Below are 19,361 nucleotides of genomic sequence, written 5' to 3' on the forward strand. Positions count from 1 at the left end.
TTTTAAATCTTGTGAATACGAATTGCGATGGATGATTTTTAAATCTCGTTAATGTCAATACGAAATGCTATGCGCAATTTTAAGATCGCTTAAATACGAATCACGACGTATGATTTTTAAAATATGAGAAGAATTAAAATGTATGATTTTTAAAACGCTCAAATAAGAATCGCAACATGTGATTTTTAAATCAAGTAACAACGAAAGTAATAGGCTGGGTGTGTGTTGTTGAGCTTGCACGTGGTCATGGGACAAAAGAAATATCCACGTGTTTTGAATTATTTTTCTGCAAAACGGACCGCGTTTAATATAAATGTACACATCTCGTTTTTTTCAATTTTGCTAAGATACGTAATTACTTTTTAAGTGACAAAATTTTTTTTAACAGAATCGAATTTCACGAGTTGTAATATTGTGTTAAAATATTAGGCTATTCTAAATCACAAGTAAAAATGCAGCAATAATGGGAACGAAAAAAAAACACGTTCGTAAAGCCTCTAATATTTATGTTAAAATCGGCACAAATAGAGCACGGAAAAAGTAATTATTTTAATGAGCGATTAAAAACTCGCGTACTGTCAAATTATAGTATTAAAAATATCTGAATTTTTTTAAATCATGGGGAAAAGGGTAGTAATAAGTACCAAAAAAATTATCAACATCCCATTATATTTACAACGAAATTTTGGGAAATAAAGCGCCTCAAAATGTTATGCATTTAAAATCGGGATTCGAAATGACCGTGTCATAATAGCGTATATGAAATATTGGGACTTTCAAAACCTTGTAGAAATGTGTAACAGTAATTGCCAAAATAACGATTGAAAAATAATTTGATTTGCAATAAAATTGGCACAAATAAACCACGTCAAAAAATGGTTATCTAAATGAGCGATTATTTAATCGCGATTCGTAATAATATCGTGCCAAAATATCAAAATTTTNTTTACAACGAAATTTTGGGAAATAAAGCGCGTCAAAATGTTACGCATTTAAAATCGGGATTCGAAATTACCGCGTCATAATAGCGTATATAAAATATTGGGATTTTCAAAACCTTGAAGAAATGTGTAACAGTAATTGCCAAAATAACGATTGAAAAATAATTTAATTTGCTATAAAATCGGTACAAATAAACCACCTCAAGAAACGGTTATTTAAAAGAGATTCTTTACTCGCGATTCGTAATAATATAGTGCTGAAATATCGAAATTTTAAAAAACCCGCGGAAATGCGTAGCAACAAGTGCCGGAAAAAGGATGAAAAGTCATTTAGATTTTCCATGAAATTTGCACAAATAAAGCGTTTCATAACTTTCAAAAATCGCAATTTCAGAAACTACGTGAACATGGGGTACCAATAACTACCGAAAAGTCATTGGATTTACGATGAAATCGGCACAAATGAAGAGCGTCAAGAGTGATAACTAAAATTCGAAATTCGTTTATCGCAATAATGATGTATTAAAAATATTGGGATTTTCAAAACTATGCTTAGATCCGTAGCTTTAACCACCGAGAAAAAGTGACCGAAAAACTACTTTGATTGCGATTGGGTGCGTCCAAAACTTAAATGCGTAAATTTCAAAATTCCGATTTTTTTTTCATTTTTCAGAAAAAAAATATTTTTTTTTTAGAATTATTTGTTTTTTAATTTGTTCAGATTGCGGCCACGGGCCACACATCAAGGTTTGGCGGGCAGCAGGTTGTGCACCCTTAACCTAAAGCGTCACTTGGGACTGCCTTTAAGTAATTCCTTGCGTAAACTTTCATTTCGTACAGTGAAGTAAAATGTGACCCAAATTTGATATCATTTTAATAAATCCAAATTTTTATAAATCAGATTTGATAAATCAGACCTGACCCCAGATAAATAAAATCAAAGAAAATGTGATAGTAAGAATTTCTTTTCTTAAATAAAAGCAAAGAAAAAAAAGTATTTAACTACTTTTTTCTGTCTGTTTGAATTCAAGTAGGTGGAGTGATTTCAGAGATAATTGTTTTATTTTAATTCATATGAACTAAAAAGCAAAACTTATTATTTGCATCTCTTATCTTTTATGTATTTAACGCTAGATTGCCCAAGGTTCATTATGCACATTTAGTTGGTTATGCAAATCATTTGCATCCGCCATAAGAGATTTATTACAAAACGTTTATACCCGGAAGGAATTACGTACGCATTTTTTTAAAAAATTTTAAGTAGTAGCTATTATTGACTTAGTTTAAATTTCAACGTATAATTACTTTATAATGAGAGAGTTTTTTGCGTGTTCAGTATTAATTTTCTGCCTTAATGAGTGAAATACAATCGGAATTTATTTTATTATTATTTTAAGTTACATAATTTGAATAACAAAAATATTATAAATTCTAACTTCTCTGATTTTTCACAAAATATGTTTATTAATGTGAATTTAGTTTTCATGGATGCTTTTCCAGTATTTATCTTCCTTTTTTTTTTTGGTATTATCATTATAAATTTCTATCTGCAGATGCCCCATAATCTTTTCGAAACGTGATAATTTTAAATATGTGGCATTAATAATTCAAAATATGACATCTGATAGGCTTAAGTTTATTTAAATGAATATCAAATTTTCCAATTACTTTTTTGTAAAAGTGGCAGATTCATAATTATTATTTCATTAATAATACGATAAATTCTAAACACATCTAATTCAAACTGGAAATTTTTTTAAAATTTAATAATGATTGAAACATTTTTATACAATTTAGCTAGTTTAGATAAAACGACATGAAATATAATATTTCACGATAATTTAATTTACTTCAAGCGTGTATAAAAGATGAAACGACACTGCTCAATAAGAACAGAAGTAAAAAAAAAAAAAATTTGAAACAGCTGTTTAAAAAAAATTGAAGAAGTTGTTTCGTTTCATTAATAATTTTTTTAAAAGAAAAAATTATAAATTGATTTATTCGTATTCGTTATAAATTATGACTTTTTACTTGAATAAATTTTCATAGACTAAGAAAAAGCTAATAGGACATTACTGTGAGTAGCCCATTGCTTTAAATGGTTTTTCTTAACAAACCTTTTACCTAACCTTAAAGTTATTAAACATATTTATAAACAATTAAATACGGTATTTAATAGGTTTGTTTAATATCGTACAATTTATACAAAGAAAGCATAGAGTTGCCATGTTTTGCACGAAAGAAATTTTTCTACGGTAGTTGTGTGCTTGAGAGACATTTTGCTATAAACATACGATTGTTTATAGGTTTTATCAATTTATACATATACCGAAAATTAAAATCCTTTCAAAGCACCTTTACTATCAAAAAATAAAACAAAATAACTTTTTTCGTAAAAAAAAGTGATTTTTGGTTGCGACATAGTAAAACATAATTTTGCTTTGTTAACATTTAAAATTTATGCACAATTACCTTCAATATTTTATTAGCATTCGTTCAACATATTAAAACAGCTGATAATGAATTATCTGAAATTTCATAGTAAAAATTTCAATTGCTCTACCCTTTAACAATTTGATCTAATTTAGGTTGATAGAACGGAATCCTGTAATGTTTAAAAGCTGTAGAACTATTGCAGGAAAGCGTTTTGATAAATCTGTCACTAGGTTACTAATGAAGGCGGTTGGAAGTATATTCTAAAATGAATACATATAATTTAAAGAAAAGAAAAAGTATCGAATTTAAAAAAAGATCTACCAGTTTTCTGTTCACGAAATTCTTAAAAATATGGGCGTTTCTTTATTTCATAAATGATTAAAGAAAGGGTGAACTCTTTCATTTAGAGGTTTACAGGGACCCTTCCAATGAGGTGAATCCCGGTGATGGGTGGTCGATGCAGTGAGAAATATCCTCAGTGTTAGACGGGTTAGAGTCCCCTTGCCGTCAGGCTAACCTTGGGAGGTTTTAGTGGCTTTTTTCTCCACCTCAATTAGTTGCAATTGTAGCGAGTTAGTTCTATCAAAAAACGAAGACAAATTTCTCCCAATACTTGATCCAAGAGTTCCCCTGTCTTCTGAATTTGGATGAAAATTACAAGTCTACGGAGTTGAACATTAGCAATCGTAAACCCAAAAAATTTAGTCAGCTGTTCAAGAACGGTTATAAAATTAAATAAAGTACTGCAATTTGGCGATGTAAACTAAAAATGGGATGTATTTTCAATANTCATAGAACAACTTGGACAACTTCAGCGTCTCCGGAAAAATTGCTTCTTGCAGTAGATTCCGGCCCATGTGAACCTAGAGTTCAATGAAATAGCTGATTCCTTGGCTAAAAATGCCAGAGATCTAAATCAAAATTCAATCCCAACCACGTTGGCAGATTCAAATGCTTTTGCAAAGTCAAGACTATTCACCCCCTTAAAAATCAAAGCCCACGATCAAATAACTAATCTTGACATCGATAGGAAGACTGCCACTACTCTCATCAGACTAAGAACAAAACATCATAAAAACATGACAATTTCTACAGATAAGACTAGAAAATATCAAAACTGTGGCAACTGTCTTAATGTGGAACTGACAATATCATGTTTTTAACTGCGCTGCAGGCCTTCACCTCTTAAACTACCCCACAGACGAGGATTTGTATTCTTTTAATGCCATAGAAATAACAAAAACTATTCAAGCACACCATGAAATATGATTCAATAGAGGATACGACACCAACCAACCAATATATAATTGAATTATTAGTCGCGTCGGTACCTTTCGGTTTACCTTGGCTCGGTCGGCTTACCTTGCACTAAACCTTTCGGTTTAGTGCATCATTTTGTAGTGTTGTTCACTACTGGTTTATTGATAGTTGATTCACCGCATACGAAGAACGGGAGTTAAACTAGCTCACAATTTTTTTTATTTTTTATTATTTGTTGCATACTCCGGTGCGGTTTTAAACTATAAGATTTGCCATAATATGAGTTAGAAGTTCAAACCATCAAAAGTAATGTTAGTTGAACATTTGTTATCATTTAAAATGTGTTATTCAGAATTTACTACAAAGGATAACTTCAAATTTATTTTATTTATTCTTACTAAGTTTCCATTATTTAAATTAATATAAACTCGTGGTTTCATAAACTTTTTAAAATACGAATTCAGTTATGACGTTATCATACGTTGCAAAATTATAAACGTTGATTTTGCTTGCGATAACCTAGGTATAAGAAACGGAAGAAAAATACTTTATAAAACATACTATAAAACTAGTTTTTAGTTTGCAGTTCCTAGTAAACAAGCACCCATATTATAAGGTATATATATATATATAAAGGAATTTTTGGTCATCTGCAAACACCCATTCCAGTCGTTTATTTTAATTCGGTTGATAGAAATTTGCCATTGATGGAAGATTTTAATTTTTTTATTTTAGCACAGGGTAAAAATATTTATTGAATATAAATCAGACAATTTCTTTCAGTAAATGTCCTCCAAATCTGTAGTCATCATTAAGCCTTATTACCAGCTTCACGGAATCTGATTCCGATCGAAATGAAACTCTCGTGACGTCATAAATCCGTGAATGTCAGTTAAGTCGTATTACGAGCTCTTGATTCCGCTCGGAACTAAATTCCGATGCGAAATTATTACGAATCCCATTCCGGCAGGTTTAAGAGTAAGCGAAATCTAGATTCCGATAAGAGTTTGTTTATTTCAGTGAACAAAATGGCGCTGTTTTCCGTCATACAGCCAGCTATTGCTGAAGAGAGTGATCGAAACACTATTAAGAGAAAGATCTATCGGCTTAAAAGATTTTGGGTATTCCAATATCCCGACAACAAAATTTAGAAATTAATTTAGATTGGAAATTAGTTTTTTTTTAAATGGTGTTACTCATAGGCGAAATTCAGTAGTGGAAATGAATAATATCGGATTGTGGAAATTAATAACAAAAGCTACATAAAAAAAATATGTACAAAAAACAATAGAATCTTAGCTAAAAAAAGGAATTACCAAAGTTAGCTATTAGAATTTCCTATATTGTTTGAAATATGCATGTGTGAAGATTTTACTATCGACTGCGTTATCCTTCAACTATCTTATGGTACTTTAAGATGGATGCAAGTTAACATGTCTTATATAGTAGTGATTTGGTATTTAATATTTATAGTGGTAATTACGCCAGATATGCCGGTAAGGCTTCCTTTATTTTAATCTGGATTGTTTTCTAGGTATTCCACAATCATTGTTTGGAGGCGAATATTAATTTTTGTACGTGAAGCCATTTGAAAATACTACGTTGTAATTTCACTCTATACTACTCTCTATACTTCAAATAAACACAAACTTGGCTTTTAGAACACAAAATTGTTGAAAATGTATGAATTTTTAAGCATTCAGTTCTGAGTTAATGCGATTTTAACTCGCATAGAAGTAGAGAATACAAACATACCGTTGCCAGATTAATAAATTAGAATTATAGTAATTTTCTAATTGGTCCCCGCCTACAAACTTCAAATTCACCGGAATCGTGTGGAATGGAGATTTCGATTCCGGATTCCGATATGCTCATGTTACGGCAAAGTGGGTTTTACGAAATTGGCAATCCGATGAAAGCTAGTTTCCGATCGGAATCGTTTCCGAGCGGAATAAGTTTCGATGTGTTGGTAATAGGGCCCCACTGGAATACTTTCGAATGCAAGATGGCTAACAGAAACCATTAATTTGGCATAAGTAACTCAAATCGTTCAACTTATTAGAATTAGCTTCCTTAATCATGAAAGTATAATGAAATTTTATATCAATTGTAAGCGAAATATCAAGGCTGCTTTTCAGTGACCTTAATTTCTTCTTCTTTTGGTTGTGTTTAATAAGCCTCACAATAGTGAAAACTAGCTTTAAAAAAACAACACTTTCGGTATTCAGGAAAAGGGAAACAAAAATAACTTTTAAAAACTTACGACTAATATTCCCGTACACAATCTCTGCAAAGTAGTTTATTTTTACTTGACATTTTTTTTTTAATTTTAAATTTTACTGCTGTTGCAGGATTTGAAGATATGGTAGAAAAATTCCGGAAAACTCACGTGTATCATTTCACTCAATACACAACTTTTAGAAGGTAAAGATAGCTTTCGTGCAACAAATTTCAAGAATTTGATAAAGGTATAAAATTTTGAGGTTTTTTTTGTAACATTTCAAATTTTTCAGGTTTCTGAGAAGAATGAAGTTGAAACGTATAAATTCTGAAAAAATTCGCGAGTAATATACTAGTTCATATACAACTTTTAGAAGGAAACGTTTTTCCACTATCGAAAACTTTTTTTATCGTTCCATCCAAATGGGCAGGTTTCAAATTATCTGTTCGATATATTTTTTTAGTACATCCATTTAGTACATCTCTGAAGAAAAATGTGATTCATGAATCAACATTCTTTTTTTGAAAAACGCTCGGCTTAAACCCTTTGTATTATTCAAAAAAAGGAGATAATAAGAGATGAAAGAAAATTTTCTGAGAAAAATAATATGAAAACCATGATAACGAAAATGATCATTTAACTAAATTTATTGCTAAGATATTTAAGTTTTGTTTTATTTATCGCATATTTACTGTTCCGAGGAAAAATAGAAAATTTAGTATCGAGAAAATAACTAGTTATGTGATGCAGTAAATAGTTATTTTAACTGAGTTCCCTCCAACGGAAGTAATTTTATTTTCATTTATTTCAGAATCTCATCGGATGAACTAATCTTAGACAAAAACTAAATTAGAAATAATATATTCATACTTAAAAAAACTCAGCGGCGCGACAGCCCATAGAAGGCCGAGGCCTATTGTGCCCATCTCAGTTGACCTTGGGCTTAAAAAAACTCAGCGGCGCGACAGCCCATAGAAGGCCGAGGCCTACTGTGCCCATCTCAGTTGACCTTGGGCTTAAAAAAACTCAGCGGCGCGACAGCTCATAGAAGGCCAAGGCCTATTGTGCCCATCTCAGTTTACCTTGGGCTTAAAAAAACTCAGCGGCGCGACAGCCCATAGAAGGCCGAGGCCTACTGTGCCCATCTCAGTTGACCTTGGGCTCTGGGGTGCAGGAGCAGATGTTCCGGTCTGGTGTTCAGCCGAACGCGGAACCCCCAGTGTTTAGTTCCCAAGCATGCTTGGTACTCATTTATCGACCCACTGAAGGGATGAAAGGCTGAGCCAACCTTGCCCGGCCCGAGGATCGAACAAGGGACCTGTGGTACGACAGCATGGTTGTTAGCATGGAGAATCGCACTAATTTTTAAAACATCTAACATTACAAAAGTATTGAAAAAGTTTTTTTTTTGTATCATAAGTACAAATATTTAATAAAAACATACTCTATTTGATTCATTCTTTTTTACATTTTTATAAAATATCACAGTAACAGTTTGTGGGTGAAAAGAAAATAACGGTTCTACTTGAAAAGAGTATACAAAAAAAAAATGAATATGTTGTAAAACACTGTCTTATCATAAAACTAAAGGTTAACACTTTTGATGCATTAATTCAACATTTACTTTAATGCTTGGATCCATCATTCTTAGTTTAAGCTCGGTCGCAAATTTTCTTGGTTTTGTATACTTGACGATCGATATGCACTCAAAAATGCTTCCTTTTTGCATTTAAAAATGTGCAACAACTGCAAAACTGAGTAAAATAAAACTCCCAATATGCTCTGTATTCAACAAGTTTTTACTGATTCTCTCCGATCGTTCAAAAGTCATTAAGATTTTGTTCCCCAAAAAGTTCAATAACTGTCACCCTGTACATAAAAGCATAAGACTTTGCATAAAAATATAAATGAAAAACAAAGTATTATTAATTTATAAAATTGTTAATAATATATTTATTTATATAATTGTATTGAGTTTAGTCGCTAATCAAACATAATTTAAAATTGGAAAAAAAAATATGATTACTACATTAGTTCCTGAAAATTGTACTAATAAAAATTTAATTAACATTAAAAAAATTAGCTATGAAATTTCAGTTTAGTTATGATATAACTTTACTTCCATTTATACTAAATTTTATTCAAACTTTTTAATGCAATTAAGAGTTAGAAAATAATAACAAAATGAATTTAAAATACAGAATCAAAATAGGTCATCACTTTTTTTTATTTTATATACTTTATAAACAGATAATGAACACCGTATTTTAATTTAAAAGACGCAGATTCTTTCATAAAAAAACAGGTACAATTGTATTGAATAAATTAAGTAATACTGAAAACTTTGAGGTTTTCCAAGAGTTAGGTAGCAGGTAATAAAGTGTCGGTCAATTCGAACGTTGGCATGATCTATTCTTCGAAATCCTCATTTGCTTGCAACGGGTAGTGTATTCTTGGCTTATCCTGTAAAGAGGATTAATAAAAACATTCTTTAATCATTGTATTTAAGGGAAAGGCTGTTTCCACCACCAAAATAGTGCAAGTGCAAACGAGGTGAGTACTAACAGGCAGTGCAATAGCAGACGTGTATGCACATATCTTGTATATAAAACAAAATAAAAGAATAAAAAGAAAGTCGCATCAAGGCCTTCGTTTAAGTTTGTGCCACTTTAGCCACTGTGGTTTGTTTGAAGTATATGAATGAAGAAAAACACTCAGATGATAATCATTGCGTCCCATCACTTGTATCTATCTATAATTCTCTTATCATATCATTATCATATCATATCATTCTCTTATCATAAAACTTAGTTACATTCATCATTTTAAACACTGATAAGCACGTCATTTTCAATAACTTTAATCTGTTAATAATTCTTAGTATCAAAAATCGGGATTATCACTACTGATATTTAAGATAATTACGTTACAGTATTAAGTTTATTACATTACTTAAGATAATTACGTTTTTAAAGCTATGAGTGATTCCCGAAGTCAGAAGAAACTATGTACTACAAGGTTTTTTTGTTAGTTACAAACTTTCAATATGTGGTCCTTTTGTTAGGTGATAAGCATTTAATCTGTAATTAAATTCATCCCGCTCGTTTTGTAGTTTCCCATTTTTAATGGTTTCTAATGAAACAGTGTTTACATCATCGGTGCATGGGCGTGCAAGTGAAAATTGATTCATCCTTAATCAGAAGGCCACCAAATTTTTCGGACCTTACGTCATACGATTTTTTTAATGGGATTGCGGGAAGTATGCTAAAGACACTGTTTACAAACCAACAATGCCAAAAACACTGCAAAATTTTACGAAAGAGCATTAGAAAATGTATGAAACAAACGTACAAACGTGATAACAGATTAGATGTTTGAGTGTAACAAAAAGAGCACATGTGAAGCATTTGCAACTCCGAAACGGCTTTTCTTTTCTTTAATTTCATGTACTTATTGTATTATGTGTAATAGTTATGAGAATATAAATATGCTAACCCTGTGCAATACTTGTTTTATCTCCATGTGTTTCTGACTTTACATCCCTAGTGAAAAATCTTGTGAAGTCACATCATGAACCTTTCTTCTATTATTATTTTGCTTCAAACAAATCCGAACTTACTGTTTCATCAAAAAGTTTTCTTTTTATTTATAAGCAACAAAAGATTTTCTCTGAGTAAACATTATACCAGCTCAATTAGGTAGTGAATTCCTTTACGAGATAATTTAAATTATATTTGCTATCTATTTCCGTTAAATAGGTTCTCAAGTAAGACTGAATTAAATCTAAATATTACTGCTTAGGAATTTTAAATAAATATTAACATTAAAATTCCCGTTCCAGAAGGCTTATACTCAGTAAAACAATTTGGTGTGTAGTTGCCACCATTTTTGACGTGGAGGTAAACTAAAATTTTTTACAGAGCATGTAGTCACATTTTTTTATTTACCTTTCTATTGCTATAGTTTTATGTATTTATTTTTCTTTTGCTTTCTTGCTAACAACACATACTATTTTCATGCGAATATCAGAACCATTTCATTGAAAAAGCATTTCGGTTTAATAAAAAAAGCACAATTTTAGTAATGTTTTTGCACTAACTCCTTAAAACAATTGTTATTTTATAAATTTTATATAATTTTTTGCACGATAACTACAGTCATGTACTTAATTTACTTGAACACCAAAACGGGTGGCAACGTTTGCTTTTATTTCCAATTGGTGGTGATTACAAACGAATACAACAAAGAATGGAGGATAAGCATCGAAACACAATAAGTAGAGAAAGAACAAAGTCACCGTCCCCAGAGGCTCTCTCGCGCACAATATATTCAAGTCTGTGGAGCGATGATGAAGGTCTTTTCGATTCATCGGAGTCACATAGACGACAGTCAGGTGTGGTCATAATACGTGAACGATACAAGAGTTCTTCCAGACAGTCATGGCCTGTGAGGAAGCAAAAAAAGGGTAACCGCATGTCGGTGAGGTTTATACGGTATCTCTGCCTCATTCCAATTTTCGTTCTTTACACTTTCTCGTAGCCAAGAAAGAGTCCTCATTTTTGTTGGACATTTTACATAGAGTTTTATAGAGTTTCAGTACATCCTAGAGCAATTTAGTTGAAATAGTTGAGATTTCCAAACAATGAAATCACCCTGCTTGCAACCGTAAATACCACATTGGCTAGGTATCCAATGGACGATTACACTTTTGTTCTTCTGTTCTAGAAGTCTGATGAACTCTGATACTGAAGAATTTTATCCGAAAAAGGGTTTCCTGATGAGCTAACTACTTGGATTGCTGCCTGCGAATCTAAGAGTAAAACAACTTTTTCAAGCTTGCAGTGTAAGCATGAACCTCTCCATCAAACGTAGATGCACGGAGGGAGAACAAATTTGAAAAGAACTTCAGAACCTGCTGTCATATGTGATTCAGAATCTGTATAAACGTTGACATATCTACTTGAGTCATCTGTATATACGAGTAGCCAATGGTGTTCTAAATACTCTGCATGACTGGTCTTTAATGCAAGGGAATTAGAAATTTCTGGAGATGTTTGACTCCTTGCAATGTTCTTTTTTTTTACAGATTTAGTTTTGTTTTGATTCAACTTGACTTTTGTGATAACTGTACACCAAAATGTTTTACAGTGTAGGATACAAAATTTAGAGAGAAAATAGAGATATGCCATGAAATTGAACCCTGTATTTCTAATACTTACACAGTCTATTTGATATTCAGTTTTACTATTGAACTTAATTGATTTCATAATGAATAAAAAGAAATTTTATAAGTAGGTTGAGACTTTAAAAGCTATGGTGCCAAAAATAAAATATTATGAAGAATATTATAATTGCTTACCAGATGCTTGCCTACAATTATAGGTAGGACAACACTCTCCTTGTATGTAAGCAATTTCACAGTTCTCGTAATCATCATTCGGTGGTCTTGGGCAACTTGTATGAACGCACGTGAAATCAGGAGGAGTAGCACACGTACATGTAACACAGTTAGTTGGATGATTAATTTCTAGTGTTTGTCCAACTCCGTAGTGAGTCCCTCTAAAGACGCAAAAGTTTTCAGATTCTGAAAGAAATTTTTGTGAACGTAAGTGATTTTTCAATAACTTAACACCATAGTTAAATATACTAAACATTACTAAAATATTAATACAATTTATCATCGAAAGTTTAATGTATAGTGCTCCAAAAAATGGACTACCTGAATAACTTTTGATCTAATTATAGGATTTTCAAGTTCTAGAACTCAATCTTGAAGGTTCTAGGATGTGACCTCAAATATGCTAATTAATTAGTGTTAGCAATATTTTAAGTTACGAAATCAGACACAAAAACGTACTTTCTCTGAATAAACATAGTTTTTTTTTCCATCGGATTCGGAATTCTGATCTCAAAAAATAGGGAGTAGCCGCAATCTGGGAAATCTGGTACCAATAGTTCGGTCAAAAAAAGCGATCCAAAGCTGCAACCCCTAAATGTTAATTTTATTTTTGCATATTTCACCATATCTGGAGAAACTTTTAAGTGAATTAAAAAAATTTTACACAACTAAAATTAATTTATCCAAAGATAGTTCCATGCAAAAAATATTTTTTTGTAAATATTTATTATTTTTCTTATTTTATTTAATTTTAGTCGAAAAATTTTTAAATTATAACATGTCAATTTTTTAAAGTATGTATTTCAAAATACAAAGAGGGAGCATAATCGGTTGAAGAGCTCCTGCGAAATCGAATTTTAAATACACGAATTTTTTAAAATTCAATTTCTCAGGAGCTATTCAACCGATTTCGCTTTTTGATATGTAAAATTATGAACTTTAAGATAAAGTAAAACATTGTATGCCTTACAATTCAAAAACATTTCGACTATTATTAACTAAAATATTTTTAAACAAAATTATAAATATTTAGTAAAAATTTTTTTTACATAGAATCTTTGGATGAACGAATTTTATACAATCTTAAACAATCCTGCAAATCTAGCGAAATACGTAAGAAGTAAAATTAACATTAAGGGGTCCAAACTTTTGATCTATCTCTGACCAAACTAGGGGGGAATCCCATTTATTAGATTGCGGCAACTCTTCTATTATTCGGGGGTCAAATTCCGAAGAAAAAAAGTATGTTAATTCAGAAAAAGTGCGTTTTTTGTCTGATTCCATTACTTAAAATATCGTCTGCACTGATTAATAAGTATATTTGAGCTCACTCTCTCCAACCATTTAGATTGAGTTATAGAATCTAAAAATCTGATTATTAGATCAAAAGTTATTCAGGCGGGTTCGTTTTGGCACACTGTACATTGTCTGAGGTTTGAGATGATGGTAAGAATGAATTAAGCAATAATTTATTTGTTCATAAACATACAGGTTATTCCGTAATAACCTTCCTCAATATTTGTTTTTAGAATCCTTGTCAAAACTGAACTGAAAAAAGTACACACATTGGGGGTTGGATAATAATATTTAAAAGATTACAAAAATAAAAACGCTTTCCATGTCTATTGAATCACTAATGAGGAAGGCGGAGTGAAAAATATCAAACCACTTTGTTCACCTGATGGAACTTAAAGAGCTTTTTTTTTTAATATGCTGATTTTAAATCCACTTTGTTTTCATTGAAACAGATTTTTAAGCGTCATCCCTTTCCCAGTGGCGATTTTTAAAATTCGATAGCGTTTTTGAATTTTTTTTATTCCCTTAACTATTAACTTTTGATATTCTAGGTGAATACTTCTTGTATTTCACTTTGTGACAGAAAAATTACATTAATAAGTAATTTTATTGGAAAATTACATTAATACGTAGTATTATTCACGTAGTAGGTTAATACGTAGTAGGTTTTCTCTTAATAAAGAGAATCCTGAATACATACTTAAGATTTAATTAAACTCACTCTCATCTTCTTTATTCACCAAAGGTACAGTCACATTTTTGAAACCCTCTTCTGGAGTTCCTAAAGTATTAAATAAATATCATTAGACAAAGATATTATTAAAAAGAAATCTGATTAATAAACTTACACACATAAATTTTGAATATTTATAAAAATAACTGAAAAGCATTTGATTTTAGGGGCTCGCTGTTGCTCAACCCCATCGATTGCTTCGAAATCATTTTTGTATCTTTAAACAGATTGTTATATAAAAATAAAAATTATTCTATTAAAAGGCCCCAAAAGGTCTTATTGTATTGAGTGGAATTGCTCTCTCAGAATCGGTACTACAGGTTTCTACAATGTTATAATAAAATTTGGACCTAATAATTATGCTCGATAACTTAAGCATTTTAATCCACAAAATTGTTTTTTGAAGTTCTTATTTACTTTTCAGTTACTCTAACAACAAGTTAAAAAATATTTCACTATAGAGATTATTTATAACGATAGTGTGAAACGTTCATTCTTGATATTGCTTTAAAGATTTAAATAGTTATAATGTTTTAGTAGTTATTAGATAACATTTACTTTCAATACAACTTATTAAAAAGGAGCTATTTATCATTTAATACGTGTAAAACGGTTGTGATGTTCGACTGGCGTTATTTCTCAAAATTCCGGATCTTGTTGAGTCTAAGTTTGTACCTCTTTCGATAACCACGTGATGATTAATTAGAGATAGGAGAGTTGTAGCGTTGTACGCTAATAGCGCAGTTAAAATATACATTTTTTTTAGTAAATTAAATAGTTATATTTATAAGCTAGATAATGAAGTTTAAAGCTTCCATTTATGAGTTTAAAGAGTCAACGTTATACGCAGATTAAGCTGTGGTTAGTAGCCAGTGGTGTTCTTTCTCTNCCGCAGACTTGGGCTTTCACTATAGAGATTATTTATAACGATAGTGTGAAACGTTAATTCTTGATATTGTTTCAGAGATTTAACTAGTTATAATGTTTTAGTAGTTATTTTACATTCACTATTTTAATTACATACTTTGACCTAGCAGAGTTTCAGATAACATTTACTTTCAATACAACTTATTAAAAGGAGCTATTTATCATTTAATACATGCAAAACGGTTGTGATGTTCGACTGGCGTTATTTCTCAAAATTCCGGATCTTGTTGAGCCCACGTCTGTACCTCTTTCGATAATCACGTGATGATTAATTAGGGAGAGGAGAGTTGTAGCGTTGAACGTTAAGAGTCCAGTGAAAATATACATTTTTATTTTTTAGTATACGAGGCCTGTCTAAAAAGTATCCGACCTTAGGCCAGAAAAAATATTTCAAATATCTGACGGAGTTGAGACCCTAATGCCCTTCAAAGTAGGTCCCTTGTGCTTCCACACACTTAGCCCACCGATCCTTCCACTGCTGGAAACACCTCTGGAAGTCTTCTTTTGGAATGGTGTTCAGCTCCGTCGTCGCGTTCTGCATTATCTCTTCTTTACTCTTCAATTTTGGAAACAACCAGAAGTCGTAAGGAGCCAGGTCTGAAGAGTAGGGAGGTTGGCGAATGGTTGTAATTCCATGTTGGCTAAGAAAGTGTGGATCAATTGGGATGAATGTGCAGGGGCGTTGCATGATGCAAGTGCCAGTTGTTCGCCATCCACAAGTCTGGTCTTTTGCGCCAAACTGCCTCACGGAGTCGCCGGAGAACATCTTGATAGTACTCCTTTGTCACTGTTTCCTTAATGTGCGTATTCGCGATGCACAATTCCACGGACATCAAAGAAAACAGTCAGCATCACCTTGATTTTGCTTCGCACCTGCTGCGCTTTCTTCGGCTTTGGAGAATCGGGATGCTTCCATTGCGACGACTGTCTTTTTTTTTCTAGATCGTACCCGTACACCCATGACTCATCTCCAGTTTTCATGGTATTCAGAAACCCAGGATCAGTGTTGGCGGTGTCCAGAAGGTCCTGTGCAACGTCAAAACGGTGGTCTTTTTGTTCCGGGGACAACAACTTGGGTACGAATTTCGCAGCCACTTGGTTCGTGTTCAAATCTTCACGCAAAATTGCTTCTGCAGAATATCTACTCACTCCAACCTCTTCTGCAATCTCCCGCACTGTCAAACGACGATCTGCCATCACCAAATTTCGCAACCTCTCAGCATTAGCTGCACTCCGAGCTGTTTTGGGCCTGCCACAACGCTACTCACTCTCCGCTGATGTGCGGTCCTCTTTGAATCGGATGAACCACTCCTTAATTTGTGGTACACCCATCGCTTCTTTTACAAACACCTGCTGAATCTTACGAATTGTTTGGCTATGAGAATCACCAAGCTTTTAACAGAATTTGATGCAATATCTTTGCTCAATTTGTTCAGTCATCTTACGAGAAAACTAAATCCGACGAACACTACGAACAGCACCTTACTTGGCGACCACCAGCCAGCGACTGGCACAACCGAAAGCGGTGAAAAAATTCAAGCATGTGCATTAAGATTCCTCCTTCCACTGTGCACGATGTTGCCGCTTTAGAATCATTACTTTGCGAGGGAAAAATTAAGGTCGGATACTTTTTAAACAGGCCTCGTATTAAATAGCTATATTTATAAGCTAGATAATGAAGTTTAAAAGTTCTATTTATGAGTTTAAAGAGTCAACGTTATATCATACTAAACTGTGGTTAGTAGCCAGTGGTGTTGCTTCTCTTTTTCACACCTGCTGGCGGAACTGTACCATGAAGGGGAAACTAGTTCGCAAATTGTCGAAAACCATGTTTTAGTTGGAATTCAGACACTTTTATTCATCGATCCAATGGTATTGTCCGAAACATTTTGAGTTAACAGCCTATTTTTTTTAAAGTTAATAAATAGGTCTGAACTACGCACTGCTGCTATCAATACATTCTTGGGCAGAAACTTCCTCAAAGGTACCGGGGAGAAATTGAAATATTGAATCTGCTGATTATGAACCATGCGTGGTTGGATGTAATCCTGATCCAGCTTATCGTTTTTGTGTCAGTAAGAGTGCAATATTGCAATCAGAGTTTTGTTTACTTTCCGACTAGGTAGAGATCTTAAATTTCTTTTCACGTCTGATGAAAATTAAAATTTCAATAATTAATCGTTGATGCATACAGCTGCTTTGAAGCTTTCATGAAATTTTATCAAATTAGTGAGAAAAGAAGTAATGCGTTATGTATAATGTTTTTTGTCTATTTCTATTTTATGTATAATGTATGTATAATGTATTTTGTCTAGTTACTAGACTTGACTTACCGCAGTAAAATTCGATTGGACAGCATGTGCCTTCATGATAAATAGGAATGCACCCACTCTGTAGTTGCTTGAGTTTTAATTCCAAAGCACATTCGTGCACTTTGCAGCTGTTTCCATGGATACCGGTCCACTGTTCGTTGCAAACACAGCTCAGGCAAGGATCTTCATTTGGGTAGATTCTTTCTCCATATTTGAAAATCTTTCCATCGTATTCACAAACTTTTTCTAAAGCAATTGAGAAAAGTAAATTTAATATTGATGTACCTCATTATAAGCTGTTGAAATGATCATAATTTAAACTCACCGGATTTTTGAGTGATTTCATCTTCTGCTACAAAAGGAAAGAAAATTAATATTAATTAATTTTAATATAGTAATGCAAAATTGTGAAAAAGTAAACACTGTTGGACAGTTAAATGTTTTTTAGTTAAAATTTAAAATTAGATTTATCTTATCAAATTTTTGCAACTCCACTTAATATAATTTTTCATAAGATTATAAGAATGTGGATATTTTAATAACATAATGGGGCGAAACTTAAAGCAAGAAAACTTCTTTTAAAGTCATAAAAAGTAATGATAATTTTTTATAGTTGACAAACCAATAAAATTGTCTGATCAGCCATTGACGTTGATGAAATCATCAGTTCAGAAACTTTGCTAATCGGCTCAAGTGATCTTATCAGGTCCCGCAGTGGACTGATCGTTAAGACACGGTTCCCAGCACATCACCGAAGTCAAGCATCGCTGGCTGCGGTCAGCGTGCGGGTGGGTGACCACTTGGATCAGTCTTCGTAGGGATCGAGGGTGGGCGGTATTGGTTCTCGTTAAATTGTTTTACCGTAAAGTGCTCGACTTCGCGTGCAAGTCGTCGGGCTACCGAAGTGGGGGTGCCATCCGCTCTGCAGAGGTTAAAAATTGTGATGGCATGTCTTCGGATCATCCTCAGGGATGCTTCCCAGACCGTCGCCTATAGCCCATTATGCAGCTCTAGTGCGACGTAAATGAACTGCAACAACAACAATCTTATCAGTGGTTGTCTTGTGGAGAATGTCCACAATATACTTCAATCAATGGCTAAACACAACAGTTGCGCAATAGTGTTCATCATCACTTTTTTTTTACTCGAAAAGAGTCACCTATTTCCTGTCTAAGAAAACCAATTTATTTTTAAAGTTAATCATTTTGAACCATGAAAATTAGAAGTTAGTATATGAAAGTCTATTAATAAATCAAAAGATAAAAAAGGGAAATATCTTTTTCTGCCTGTGCATAAATAGAAGTCATATGTGTTTCTAAGATATGCTTATGAATGCTCAGAAGAAATACTGATATATGTTTTGAGGAATTTTTATATTTCAAGTTATTTTTATGCGAAATAATATATGTTTATATCATTTACAAGTAAAAAAGGGTTGTCCCTTTAACAAAGACGGCAAAATTTACTTACTACATTGAGTTCTTACGGGGCAGCATTTCCCGGCATCATAGATTCGGTGGCAACTGTCGTTCAAAGGTGGGCTAAATAACTCCGGACATTCAATCGATACACAATGAATTTCCAGTCCATCAGTCGAGTAACTTCGCTGACAGGTGCATATTTCGCACGAATTTCCAATGTCAATTTCCTCGTCCTTTTTATAGGATCGTCCTTTGTAAAGACATACTATAAAAGAAATTATAATATTTATCACCTTTCAGATTCTACTTCCAATTTTTCTGCATTTAAATTTACAGATTTCGATATCAGAATAAAAGGAAAACTTCTTTTAGGTTAAAGATTAACGTATTTACTCAAGAATATTTTTCATTACTTG

At 32.5% G+C, this 19,361-nt stretch overlaps 1 protein-coding gene across 1 annotated transcript in view; it reads right to left on the bottom strand.

Annotated features, from left to right (window-relative positions):
* Positions 1–19,361, bottom strand: part of LOC107446012 (kielin/chordin-like protein) — a gene marked incomplete in the record, with an annotated part of 171,960 nt that overhangs the window by 115,552 nt on the left and 37,047 nt on the right. The window contains 5 exon segments of the mRNA XM_071183690.1: positions 12,218–12,442; positions 14,274–14,333; positions 17,546–17,770; positions 17,850–17,876; positions 18,995–19,210. Of these exon segments, the coding sequence (XP_071039791.1) occupies positions 12,218–12,442; positions 14,274–14,333; positions 17,546–17,770; positions 17,850–17,876; positions 18,995–19,210 (753 nt within the window).

The sequence above is a fragment of the Parasteatoda tepidariorum genome, chromosome 7, assembly GCF_043381705.1.
Source record: "Parasteatoda tepidariorum isolate YZ-2023 chromosome 7, CAS_Ptep_4.0, whole genome shotgun sequence".
Classification (NCBI taxonomy): domain Eukaryota; kingdom Metazoa; phylum Arthropoda; class Arachnida; order Araneae; family Theridiidae; genus Parasteatoda; species Parasteatoda tepidariorum.